General features: G+C 40.1%; 1 protein-coding gene across 1 annotated transcript in view; it reads left to right on the top strand.

Moving 5' to 3' along the window:
• Positions 1-2,208, top strand: part of LOC123498209 — a 42,885-nt gene extending 40,677 nt beyond the window's left edge. Inside the window, exons 3-7 of the mRNA XM_045245374.1 lie at positions 1-204; positions 250-577; positions 712-1,163; positions 1,338-1,629; positions 1,802-2,208. The exon at positions 1-204 is cut by the window's left edge and continues 590 nt beyond it. Coding sequence (XP_045101309.1) covers positions 1-204; positions 250-577; positions 712-1,163; positions 1,338-1,629; positions 1,802-2,208 — 1,683 coding nt within the window. The remainder of the gene's footprint in view (positions 205-249; positions 578-711; positions 1,164-1,337; positions 1,630-1,801) is intronic.
• The last annotated feature ends 12,231 nt before the right edge of the window (positions 2,209-14,439 follow it).

Below are 14,439 nucleotides of genomic sequence, written 5' to 3'. Positions count from 1 at the left end.
ACTTATGCTAGAGACCCAGTCCTCATCACCTGTCAGCAGAATTTAGCAGCTTACCAGGCCCGCTGGCAACAGGACCCCTCGGACAGTGATGCTCGAGAGGCTATGGTTGCTGTGGCGCGTCACTTGACTGAGCTTCGTCATCAGATGCGTCAGAAGTATTGGGGTGCCTTTTTAGCTAAGGTTCGTTCAACCAGAACACTAACTGTGCTCTGGTCCCATGTTAACCGCATCCGGGGTAAAGGTAGGAAAGCTGCCACTGTCCCTGACCCTGCCAGTACAGCACAGGACTTACTAAATACTTGGACAAGTGCCTCGGCATTGGCTGGGCTCCCTGCCTCCCACAGAGATGCCCTTGCTCGCCACAGACCTCACAGACTGGCCAGCCTGCAGTGCAATGTTTTTATACTTAATGATACTTGTGTACCAATTACTCACGATGAACTCCTTTGTGCAGTCAAGCAGGGCCAGTCCACAGCACCTGGTCAGAATGGCCTTACATATGATATACTTAATGCATTGCTAGTTTTGCCAGAAAATCCTATATTAGATCTTTTTAACATGTCTTATGCCTCAGGATGTCTGCCTCCTCATGGAAAACTACTGTTATCATTCCTATTCCAAAGGGTGATGGTTCTTTCAGGCCTATTTCTTTAACTAGTTGTCTTTGTAAGATGATGGAGAGAGTCATATTAAGACGGTTACTTTATAAAGTGGGGGATCTTCTGTCGCAAAACTTGCATGGTTTTATGAAGGGCCGCTCTACCAGTGACTGTTTTATTAAGTGCCTCAGTAATGCCAATGTTAACTGTCGTGCCTTTATTGATCTCAAGGGTGCCTTTGACAAGGCCAACAGGGATGTCATTCTTGAGGAACTCATGTTGAAGGGTGTTAAAGGAAAGTTATTGGGGTGGATTTGGGATTATTTGTGTGACAGGAAGGCAAAGGTGTGGCTCCAGGGGGCAGTCTCTGCTGAAGGGAATTTTGACCTGGGTACACCGCAGGGGGGTGTACTCAGTCCCATGCTTTTCAATATACTTATGGATAAAATTGCCAGATATCCTTTTTCCCAGGGCACAGAGGTAATTGTCTATGCTGACGACATCTTGCTACAGTGTAATGCTCCTCGGACCCTTACCTCGGCATTAAGCCATTTGAGTCCCTGTGTACTGACATGGGCCTTGTCATCAATGAAACTAAAACTAAATTTCAAGCAACTCCCAGAGTTTGCAGACCACCAAGCATAAATTCCATAAAAATCAGTCGTGTGCAGTGCTATAAATACTTTTACTAAGGATTCTCACTGTATTACCTATGTTCGCAATCAATGTTTGTTACAGCTTGCTCCCCTACGAGTGCTAGCTCACAGGGGCTATGGTGTGGGTATCCCAGTGCTTAGAATGTTCTACATTTCTGTTATCAGGGCTTTAATAGACCATGCTGCTCCAGTCTTGTTTCGGTATAGTCCAACACAGCTGAAACCCCTTGAGTACATTCAGAATGAGAGCATGAGAGTAATCTTAGGCTGCCCCAAGACTGCAAAGCTTGAAGTTCTCCGAGCAGAATTGGACCTCCCCACCATTGTTTGTCGAATACAGGAAATCACCTGCCGTGCACTGTGTCAGATGGCATGTAATGGTGCCAGCCAACCCTTGCGTTCCTTGCCCACCTTCATGCTAACCCCAGGGCCCCTGCTAACTCTTACTTGAGACAGCTTTTAACATCACTAACCAAATTTGATGTCCTTGACTCCTACCTCAATGTTGTTACCACCTCTGGTTCCCCTCTTGGAGACCTCACAAAGTCAGTGTAGATATAGAAAAACTTGCTGCTCCTAAATATAACTGGTTCCCACATGAACTTTTTATGCATAAATTGTCTAACTACTCAAGGGTGCAGGCTGTACATGTTTACTGTGATGGTTCAGTGGATGGCAGCAAATCTGGATGTGGCCTGTTCATCCGCAACTACACCTCTCCCTCTGAATACACTGACACTGAGGTGTCCAAGAGGCTTCCTGACAACCTGTCCTCTACAAGGGCAGAACTATATGCCATGCTAGAAGGTTTACAAATTGTCCTTCCTTTGGGGAAAGATGTTTACTTTTTTGTTGATAGTCAGGGTGCCTTATATTCATTGTTGTCTCCTTCCCCTGCTGATTGTGATCTCATCAACAAGTGTCTTGGTGTTATTGATCTCTTGGAGAGATAATCTCAGAGTATGTTTCACCTGGGTGCCTTCTCATGTTGGCATTTCCCATAATGAAAAAGCTGATGTTCTTGCCCGTCACTCCTTTACTGAGGACATTGCTGACTGTCCTGTTGAACACACTTATAATAACATCAAGGGTCAGCTTAAACGTCATGTTTGCAGCACCATTGCTCATAACCTTGACACTTGTTATGGGAAAGGCAATCCCAGTTCAGTCCATTATGTACATGTCTCCCACACCAGCAGTGTCACCTATGGCAGGAAGAGTGCTGCCCATGACCTTGTTGCTATGCATCTCAGGCTGGGTTACAGGTACTATTGGGAGGTCAGTGGGCCTGCTGCTGTGCCCTGTAAGCTGTGTCACAGTCCTGCAGGGCACACACTTGCCCACTATGTCATGGTGTGTCCTTTGCTGGTGCATTTCCGCCCACAGGGGAACGGACCTGCCACCAATGATAAGCTGGTTCTTCAACAATGACATCATCCCTGCCATCCTCAAGGATTTCCCACTTTTTGCTCCACCTTTGTAAATAATGTAAATATACTTAAGGTTATTTATTTTTGTACTGCAATACATTAGTTTTCTATGAACATTTGTTTGGGGGATGGGTGGCAGGCTCTTCCCATCTCCTTTGTTGTACTTTTTTTTTTCAACAACAAACTTATCAAATCAAATCAAATCAAATCAAATCTCTCTCTCTCTCTCTCTCTCTCTCTCTCTACTCCTTTTACTACTACTACTACTTCTATTACAACTCTTACTCCTGCCCCTACTACTGCTACTTTTGCTCCTACTACTACTACTACTACTACTACTACTACTACTATTACTACTACTACTAATAATAATAAAATTACTATTACTACTACTGCTACTACTACTACTACTATTACTATTACTGCTGCAGGTGCTGTTGCTGCATTGCTACTACTACTGCTACTTCTACATTATTATTATTATTATTATTATTATTATCATCATCATCCTTATCATCATCATCGGAAGTGTCTCTCTTATGAATCCGAGACTCCTAGCTAGGCTTCTTTTTTCCATTTACCTCTCTCTCTCTCTCTCTCTCTCTCTCTCTCCTACTATTTTTACACTACTACTACTCCTCAGAGCTGGGCACTTCCGCTCCTCCGTACCTGCGGACCACCAAACGAGATGCGGAAAATTTTTCAAGAGTGCGGAAGTAACAGGTACACAAAGGAATTCTTAAGTCCGTACCTCCGCACCTGAGACATGTGCGGAAAGGCGAAATTCTGAGTCCGTACCTCCGCACCTGAAATTTTCAAAGATAAAAAAAAAAAAGAAATAATAATAAATAAATAAAGACGATTAACAGTCCGTACTCCGTAGCATTACTTTCGGCCTTTTTTGTCGGTCTGTGCTACCAGGCATGTTTTCCCGCCACTTAATGACGTCACTCATTCAGGTCTAAGCAAGTTTCTCTCTCTCTCTCTCTCTCTGGATTGTCTTCAACTCTAAAAGATTGGCAAAATTTTCCTTCCATATTGGTAACAGTGAGGGTGTGGTGTAGGTTGTCGATCCACTCTCCCCCCTCACCCCCACTATTCTCTCCCTCCTCCATTTGGGTCTATGGTGGTGGTGGTGGTGTATTTATTTTCTTATTCTTGATTTTTATGACATCTAAGAGAGAGAGAGAGAGAGAACAGCAGCAGATCGAGTTGCCATGCAGGTTCTTGTAACTAGAAAATGCGAAATGCAACTAAGAAATAGGCCAAATTATATATATATATATATATATATATATATATATATATATATATATATATATATATATATATATATATATATATATATATATATATAGCTCTGATGTATTATCGCCTTGTATTTTGTTATATTTTTTGAGGCGGGCGAGTTAATAGTTTTGGGTACGGTACCGGAGGTGCGGAGGTGTGGCACCCGACCGAGGGAAAAAATTTTAGGTGCGGAAGTACCATGGTACAGGTATGGACTACCTGCGTTTCGAGGTCCGGAGGCGCGGTACCAGACTACCCGATATCCAGTAATGCGCCCAGCTCTACTACTACTACTACTACTACTACTACTACTACTACTGCTGCTGCTGCTGCTACCAGCACCACCACCACCACCACCACCGCCGCCGCCGCCGCCATAATTACTCCTATTAGTACTACAACTACTCGTACTCCTACTGCTATGACTAAAATTACTAGTACCTTTGCTATTACTACTACTGCTGCTGCTGCTTATTATTATCATTATTATTATTATTATTATTATTATTATTATCATCATCATCATTATCACTATTGTTATTATTATTATTATTATTATTATAAGTGTGTCATATGAATCAAATACTCCTAGGTAGCCTACTTTTTCCGAAGTGCTTTATCATGTGTCTTTTGTGACATGGGGGGGATGGATCCTTTGCTCTCTCTCTCTCTCTCTCTCTCTCTCTCTCTCTCAAAGTGGTGCTACTGCTTTAAGGTTGCGTTTACACCAAGCGAGTCGAGTCGCGTCAAGTCATGAGCGTCATTTGACTTGAGTCATTTTGACTTACCTCCGTTAACATCGAATGCGTCACCACGAGTCAAGTCAGTAATCAGTTACCTGTGTGATTTCCTTCAGGATGGATGAATCAAGATGTATTAGACTAAGACGTAGCGCGGGAGGCTTTTAAAACCCAGAATCGTGACGTCAGCATGTCAACCAACTAGGACAGATTGTGAAATATAGGTGTTCCGCATATTTCTTTTATTTGAGTGGTTATCTTTTAGCATCTTGGTTACTAAGATTAGTAGATATAATGCCACTAACTGTATTTTACGTTTCTTAGTGATTTGCAAGAAAATATGGGGATATGCCACCACCTCTACCATGTTTTAATTTCAACTACCACCACATACTTACAATATTTGCACCTCCAACTTAGTATTAGCTTCACCAGCATCTACTGTGATCGTTTCACAAGCATAGCACATACCACTTACTTTACTAGAAACACTATCATACCACATTCTTCACTAGAACCAAGATGTATTAGACTAGAACCACCACCACTTACTTTAGTAGAACCTAGTATTACCACCACCACCACTTACAAAATACACAGTTTCTTACCTTTAAGTGCTGGTGGATGGCCGATTCCCTGGCATCTGTGTCCTCGTGATGGCAGATTCTGATCAGGAATTGCATCCTGTTTTAAATTTCTCACAGTTCGTGGAACCGGCAAATTTAAAAGCTCGTACTTCAGATTTCGTTCAATCTGGGCTGAACTAAAATGTCGTTCACAAACCACAGCATACTTAATATTAATATGGTCTGAACGGAAACACTTATGGATCCACTGTCAGCAAGGTTATCATTAGATGGGAATTTATGGTATCTTAGGTTGCTGTCCTTACCAGGTGTACATCCAAATACAGCGCACACTCTTGCTTTACCCATTTAACTATTAATATCGTAATACAAAGCCCGTGAAAAGTACACAATTGCTGATAAAATCTGCCACACGTGAACACACCACCACAACACTAGACGTAAACAATACACATGGTGACGTCAGCGGTTCCAATAATGCTGAAGTGCGTTCACCTCTTAGTCCAATACATCTTGGGATGAATGTTCCCTCGCGGTGGTAGCTGTTTTGTTGTGGCTTCGCCGTCGCAGACGCAAGAAGGGTAAAAGAATCTGGATACATGAAATAAACACCAGGAGGCCAGATTTCGGAAGCTTTTCTCATCTATTCCCAGACCTGGTGAACCATCCAGAAAAAAACCGAAAACCTTCCACAGAGAACTTATGACATCACGATCCCTGTGGCTACAGTCACTGGGATCATATATAGCAGGGCGCTCTCGCACTAAATTAATTAAGAACTCCACTTGCATGATGCACACGTTGATGGACTCGCTGTGACTGATGAGAAAATGGGTCCAGCTCTATCTGTGACTTGACGCGACGCGGTGACTTGACTGACTCGACGCATTCGGTGTGAACGGTTTTCTCGAAGATCCATAGAAATCAATGTTAAATGGTATAAAAGGTGGTGACTCGCTTTGACTTGACGCGACTCGATTCGCTTGGTGTAAACGCAGCCTTACTGTTGCTACTACTACTACTACTACAATTACTATTACTAGTCTACTACTACAATTACTACTACTAGTCTATTACTACTACTACTTCTAGTCTACTACTACTACTAGTCTATTAATACTACTATTACTTCTAGTCTACTACTACTACTACTACTACTACTACTTCTGGTCTGGATGAGCAACCATGGGTGCAGGACACCACTTGCCATCAAAAATTACATTGATGCAGACCTGCACTTTCTTTCCTGTTTGTGGTTATGCTCAACCTAAAAGACTTTGCGTGGTGTGTGTCTGCACAGAATTGTGTGCCTGAACCCTTGGTGGCAGTGTACTCTTGACGATGAGATAAGGCTAAAAAGATATATAAAGTGGACTAAACATGTTGGTTTCTCTCTCAACACCTGTTCTCTTGTCTGGAGAGGGTTTATGTGGCTGGTGATGGCTGGTGTAATGTCGTTGTTGCCAGGAGGAGAGATATTTGATTCTTCACAGGCCGGCTGCAGGACAGACCTCAGATGAAATTCTTGTCTCAGGCTACAGGGGTGACTGACAGGTGTAAGGTACTTTGTTTCCCCCATGTCTCCCACTCAGAGGACTGGGCAAATACCTGGTCAGGCATAGACCCACTTGCGAGCTAAGGACAGATTTTGTAACAACACACACACACACACACGTATGAGCGGAATGTAATGTATTCCAACATAAATGGAGTGATATCGGGGATTTTAGAACTCAACGATTACTTGAGGGACAAGAACCCAGATATTGTGGGTCTTACTGAAACAAAACTGAGAGAGGGAGAAGACCTGATGATGGTTGGAGAAGGGAAATATAATGTTTGGAAAAGAAATAGAGTAGGTAAGATGGGAGGGGGAGTGATGTTGCTGGTTAAAAAAGATATAAAGGTGGATCAAGTGAAAGAAGGTATGGGAAAGGCAGAAGTGCTAAAGATCAGAGCAGAAACTAATGAAGGAAAAAGAGGCACTACATAGTGGTGTACGTACCACCTAAGACAAATGCATGGTCAGTACAGGAATATGAAGAAATGATAAGTGATACAGGAACATGTCTGGAAGAAATGTTGGGTGGCTGTGAACGAACTATAATGATGGGAGATTTTAATTGTAAAGAGGTGTGTTGGGAGGACTGGTCAATGGAAGGATCAGAGACAACATGGGGAAATACACTATTGACACTGGCAATGGAAAATGTGTTAACTCAGTGGGTCAAAGAAGATACTAGGTTTGGAGGAGAGGGAGCATCGTCAAGACTGGACTTGGTCTTTAGTACAGAGCCAATGGTCATTGAGGAGATGAGGGTGGAGTGCCCTTTAGCAAAGAGTGATCATGCAGTTTTGGAGTTCAAGGTGATAGATGAAGAGAAATCTAGAAGAAATGAAGAATATAAAGTGGGAAGATGGAATTATGCCAAGACAGATTTTGGAAACCTAAAGAAATTCTTTCAAGAGACAAATTGGATGAAATTCAAGAGTGCTAAGGGAGCAAATGAAAAGTGGAAGGAATTTATAAAAATATACAAAGAAGGTGAGAAAAATTTGTACCAATAAGACAACATAGAGAAGTTGGAAAGCAGGACTGGTTTAACGATAGATGTGAAAAGGCTAGAACAAGAAAAGAGGATGCATGGAAGAGGTGGAGAAGGAAAAGACGGATTAAGCAGTGGGAAAGTTACAAAAGAGCAAGAAATGAATATGTGTTGATTAGAAGAGAAGAAAGAAAGAAACAAGAAAAGGATATAATTGATAAATGTAAAGACCAACCAAGGCTTTTTACAGACATGTGAACAACAACATCAAAAATAGAGAAAGTATTGAAAGTTTAGAAGTAAATGGAGTATGCAGTGAGGATCCCAGGAAATGGCAGAGGCTATGAATGGATGCTTTCGGAAGGTATTCACAAAGGAGACTGCTTTTGACAAACCACTGGTAATGGAACAGAAAGGGATTATGAAGGAGTTTCAAGTAACTGTGGAGGAGATCAAGAATATGATGGGGAGTTTAGAAGTGAGAAAAGCTGTGGGACCTGATGGGGTATCAGGATGGATTTTAAGAGAATGCAGGGAGCAACTGGCAGAAAAAGTTTGTGAAGTAATTGATGCCTCATTAAGGGAAGGTGTAGTGCCCCAAGACTGGAAAAGAGCTAACATTGTCCCAATTTATAAATCAGGTAACAAGAGAGACCCATTGAACTATAGACCAGTGTCACTTACAAGTGTGGTAGCTAAGATGTGTGAGAGGGTGGTGAAGAATAGATGGACAGACTTCTTGGAGAAAAATGACATACTTTGTGAGTGTCAATTTGGTTTTAGAAAAGGGCGTTCATGCACGACAAACCTGATATGTTACTATTCGAGGGTGATAGATGTAATACAGGAAAGAGATGGTTGGGCTGATGGAATATATCTGGATTTAAAAAAGGCCTTTGATAAGGTACCACACCGGAGACTGATCTGGAAACTTGAAATGGTAGGAGGAGTGCATGGCAGTTTACTAAAATGGATGGAAGACTTTTGGTAGGAAGAGAAATGAGAACAATAATTAAGGACAGACCATCAGAATGGGGCTTGGTGGAGAGTGGAGTTCCACAGGGATCAGTGTTGGCACCAGTAATGTTCGCGGTCTACATAAATGACATGGTGGATGGGGTGTCCAGTTATGTGAGCCTATTTGCAGACGATGCAAAATTGTTAAGAAAAGTGAGATGTGACAAAGATTGCGAACTACTCCAGGAAGACTTGGACAGAATATGGAAATGGAGCTGTACATGGCAAATGGAGTTCAACACGACAAAATGCAAGAAAATAGAGTTTGGCAAGAGTGAAAGAAGAATCAGGAGTATGTACAAGATAGGAAATGAAGACATAAAACCAGTCATGAAGAAAAAGACCTTGGGGTGACAATTACCAATGACCTATCGCCAGAGAGACATATAAACAAAATAATTGGAGAAGTATTGAACTTATTGAGGAACATAAGAGTGGCGTTCAGATATTTAGATGAAGAAATGATGAAGAAAATAATTACTGCAATGATAAGACCGAGGCTTGAATATGCAACAATACAGTGGGCTCGAACTTAAAGAAACACATAAGGAAACTAGAGAAAGTACAGAGGGCTGCAACAAAAATGGTGCCTGACTTAAGAGATTTGACTTATGAAGACAGACTGAACAGAATGCAACTTCCGACCCTGGAAAACAGAAGAGAAAGGGGAGACCTGATAGCAATATACAGAGTGATGATTGGCATGGAAAAATGGATAGGGAAGATCTGTGTATGTGGAATGAAAGAATGTCGAGAGGGCATGGGAAAAACTAAAATGGCCACTTATAGGAGAGATGTGAAAAAATATAGCTTCCCTCATAGAAGGGTGGAAGCATGGAATAGTTTAGACGTGGAAGTGGTCAACACAAGGAATATTCATGATTTTAAGAAAAAGCTGGACATTAATAGATATGGAGACGGGACAGTACGAGCATAGCTCTTTTCCCGTATGTTACAATTAGGTAAATACACACACACACACACACACACACACACACAGAGAGAGAGACGGGTTGACTGTATTTATTTGGATTTAAAAAAGGCGTTTGACAAAGTGCCACATGCAAGATTACTATGGAAGTTAGAGGAGAAGGGTGGCTTAAAAGGAAGCACATTGAGATGGATAGAAAATTATTTGAGGGGGAGAGAAATAAGGATGGTAGTTAAAGATATTAAATCCATGTGGAGAGCAGTAGAAAGCGGAGTGCCACAGGGATCAGTATTGGCACCAATACTTTTCCTCATTTATATTAACGACATGCCAGAAGGAGTGAACAGCTACATAAATCTGTTTGCAGATGATATGAAACTGTGCAGTTATAAAGCAAAAAGAGGATTGTGAAATACTGCAAGAAGACCTAAATAAGATCTGGGAATGGAGTAAAACGTGGGAAATGGAATTCAATGTGAACAAAAGCCATGTCATGGAAATGGGAAAGAGTGAAAGACGACCAGTGGGAATCTATAAGATGGGAGATGGAGTAGAACTGGAGAAAGTTAAAAAGGAAAAGGACTTAGGAGTGACGATGGAAGAAAACAATCAACCAGTAAGCCATATTGATAGAATTTTTAGAGAAACATATAATTTGCTAAGGAATATTGGAATAGCATTTCACTACATGGACAAAGAAATGATGAAGAAATTGATAAATACTATAATAAGACCCAGATTGGAATATGCAGGAGTAGTGTGGACCCCTCATAAAAGAAACACATAAGGAAATTGGAGAGACTACAAAAAATGGCTACAAGAATGGTTCCAGAATTTGAAGGGATGACATATGAGGAGAGACTAAAGGCTATGGATCTACCAACCCTGGAACAAAGAAGGGAGAGAGGAGACCTGATACAAGTTTATAAATTGATCAACGGAATGGACCAAGTGGATAATGAGAAACTGATCCTGAGAGAAGAATATGACATCCGAAGCACAAGATCGCATAGTAAAAAGCTGAGAAAAGGAAGCACAAGATCGCATAGTAAAAAGCTGAGAAAAGGAAGATGTCTGAGAGATGTTAAAAAATATAGTTTCCCGCAAAGATGTATTGAGACGTGGAACAGTTTAAATGAAGAAGTAGTGTCTGCAATGAGTGTGCATACTTTTAAAGTAAGATTGGATAAGTGTAGATATGGAGACAGGGCCACACAAGCATAAAGCCCAGGCCCTGTAAAACTACAACTAGGTAAATACAACTAGGTAAATACACACACACACACACACACACACACACACACACACACACACACACACACACACACACACACACACACACTTGTGGCCACTTATAGGAGAGATGTGAAAAAATATAGCTTCCCTCATAGAAGGGTGGAAGCATGGAATAGTTTAGACGTGGAAGTGGTCAACGCAAGGAATATTCATGATTTTAAGAAAAAGCTGGACATTAGTAGATATGGAGACGGGACAGTACGAGCATAGCTCCTTTCCCGTATGTTACAATTAGGTAAATACACACACACACACAGGAAGAACATATAAGACAGTTGCATAGGATAAGTATCAAGTAAACTTGTCCTGTACACAGTGTCTGGTCTTGTATTGGTTCTGCAGCAAGTCAGGCACCAGTGAATCATTGCCCTTTCTTACAAGAAAATATTCTTGTTCATAATCAGGATATACAGTAATTATGAATTTTAATGAGCTGAAAATTTTTTTAGTGCAAATTCAATCAGTTATCAGGTATCAAGACATTTGCTCTCTAATTTTGGCTAACCCTCTACTTATCTTCAAGAGAACCAGCATTCAAGTGAGCTTTTTTTTATTCATTTATTTATTAATTAATTTTTTTTTTTCAATATTTTGTTGCCCTTGACTGGCCCTTTCTTACATAAAAAAAATAATAAGCAGCTACTTTAATGTTATTGGTCTGACTAAACTATTAGTCCTACTTATCATTTTCATGTGAACACCATGTCAGGCAATGTACTGTGTTAAACTATGATTTTGTTTAGCATTGGCCAAGTTTAATATCTATGACAAAATGGCCTCATAAGATTGAACAAATAATCAGTGCAAACATATAAGGGTTAATGGAAAAAATAATTTAAATGGAAAAATTGATTCATAAATGAGAAAAAAATTATTTCAATCAAATATTTTATTTTATTTATTTATTTATTTATTCATTCATTATTATTATTATTATTATTATTATTATTATTATTATTATTATTATTATTATTATTATTATTATTATTTATTCCTTTTTTTTTTATCCATCCCTGAAAATAAGGCAAAGTTATTGAATGTCTGGATCTGATACAAACATATGGAATGACAAGCTGGGAGAGTGGAAGCAATTAAGTACATATTACAGAATTATTATATGAATATCTATGTAAATAGGTTGTGTGTACTACAAGAATGGATGAAAAGAAATATGTTCATATGGGTTGGCCCTTAAGAGGAGGATGAGTGAAGAATCTCTGAAGAAAATGTGAGTGAAACTAGACATCCATATAGGACATAACCACTAAGGTGAAAAGATAAGGTAAAGGAGTACAGGCAAACCCCGCGTAACGAACGTTCACACAACAAAATTTCGCTACAACAAACATTTCTTTTTACTACCATCTGCTCGTATAACGAACACCAAACTAGCTTTAACAAAATTTTATCCAGGTAATTTTTTCCAAGTTTGAAAGCTCCACCATATCACGCAAGCCGACAAGCTTTTGATTAACACCAGTGGCTCTCATGGACAACATGCGCACCATTCACTCCCCTATCCTTCCCCACTTTTAGTTCAAAACAATTAGTGTCCAGCAGCAGCTCGTCTTCCCTTGCTCAACATGCCACCAAAATGCTCTGCAACCAGCCCTGCAATGTCAACTAGCGTTGCTAAGAAGAAAGGGAAGTCTCTTACGAAGTGAAGCTGGATATTATTCACAGACACGAGAGGCGAGAAAACTAATAGCATTGCTTGCCACCATGGCTTGACTCCATCTATTGTCTATACTATTTTCAAGTTAGCCGACTCTATCAAAAAGGCTGGTGAGACCATATCTTCCTAACAAGCTAAAAGAACCACCTGAACTCGTGACTCTGCAATGGAAATGTGGAACATAAGTTTTGTATGCAGTACAATGATGCACCTTTTTACATTCCACAGGTTGCCAGCTAGCGTCTTTCCCGCTCCACTCTCCCTATCTTCATAAATTTAAGATCAACAACATTATAAAGTTACTTATTATAATGACTTAGTCTTAAATTAAACTGCTTAAATGTTTAACTTCATAATTTTTACTTTCATTAAACCTTTTACTGTACTATGAAGCACCCTCGCTTTGTTTACTCTCAAAGGAAGTTCAAGTCAGAGGTAAAAGTGGTTATAATTGGTTCACTTAACGAAAATTCACGCAACAAAAGTTTTTTTTAGGAACGTAACCCATTCGTTAAGCTGGGGTTGCCTGTACATGTATTAAATAAACAGGTACTAATAGAGGTGACAAGCTTAATCTGTACAGCTCCATTGTCACCTAAATCCATCCGAACATTTGTCCATCCAGCCAGGATTCACTGACAGTCATAGCCAAGAACAACTTCTCCCTTTATCTGTGCAGCTGGTAAGGTAGCTACAAGTTTTCAAGTTCAATGTGGTAGCTCTCTATCCTTCTCTATCTATTTGAGAGAGAGAGAGAGAGAGAGAGAGAGAGAGAGAGAGAGAGAGAGAGAGAGAGAGAGAGAGAGAGAGAGAGAGAGAGAGAGAGAGAGAGAGAGAGAGAGAGAGAGAGAGAAATTTCTTATTTAAGTAGGAGGTGCAACTGCCAAGGAATTACTTTATTTTTTAACTTGTTGATGTTGGAAACAATGACATAGTTAATAAATGCTTCTTCATTTGTGTATGTAAATAAAATTTACCTAACTTGTGCAATTGTTGAGCTAAGTGAAGAAATACACTCGCCCCTTACCGAACTAAATGGTGTAGTCACTTGTCCAGATAATGAAATAGTCTGGATAACACAAATGGGCCCTTTGTTTGCCAAATATAGTAATTTGTCTTAAATTTTTTTTTTTGCTGCAAAATTTTTTCCATTTTGGTTTCCCTGATGAACTAAACCTAAACAAACAATTTACATTAATGTAAACTTAATCTACATTAATGTAACACTACAACTAACCTAACAGTACCGTACATTGTGGCTTATAAGTCAATCTGGCACATAAGTCGACCTCTATAATTTGACCCCAAAATGTTGTACTATCAGTTTACCTTGCAGATAAGTCAAGCCCCCTTAACTATTACTTAGCCTGGTCCAATGTCACCCTGAGTCACTAAGTACTGGGTTGTAAGTTAAGTAAAATAAAACAAATCAAACAGATTAAAAACACCACCAACTTCAAGTGTTTCAACATAAACAAGCTGCTAGTTTTTACTTTTTTTCTGTACTCACCTTTCACCACTATATCAGACGAATATTTACTTTTAAAATTCAAATGGTAAGTATCCATCCACCTCAGTCCTGCTGCTCATGGGGACTGCACATACTGTACTCCCAAAAGGAATATGTTCAAGGGTGATGTGAATTTGTTATTATACATACTACTACCCATAA

This window comes from Portunus trituberculatus, chromosome 47 (assembly GCF_017591435.1).
Source record: "Portunus trituberculatus isolate SZX2019 chromosome 47, ASM1759143v1, whole genome shotgun sequence".
In the NCBI taxonomy this organism is placed as follows: Eukaryota; Metazoa; Arthropoda; class Malacostraca; order Decapoda; family Portunidae; genus Portunus; species Portunus trituberculatus.
This window is presented reverse-complemented; position numbering and strand designations above follow the sequence as displayed.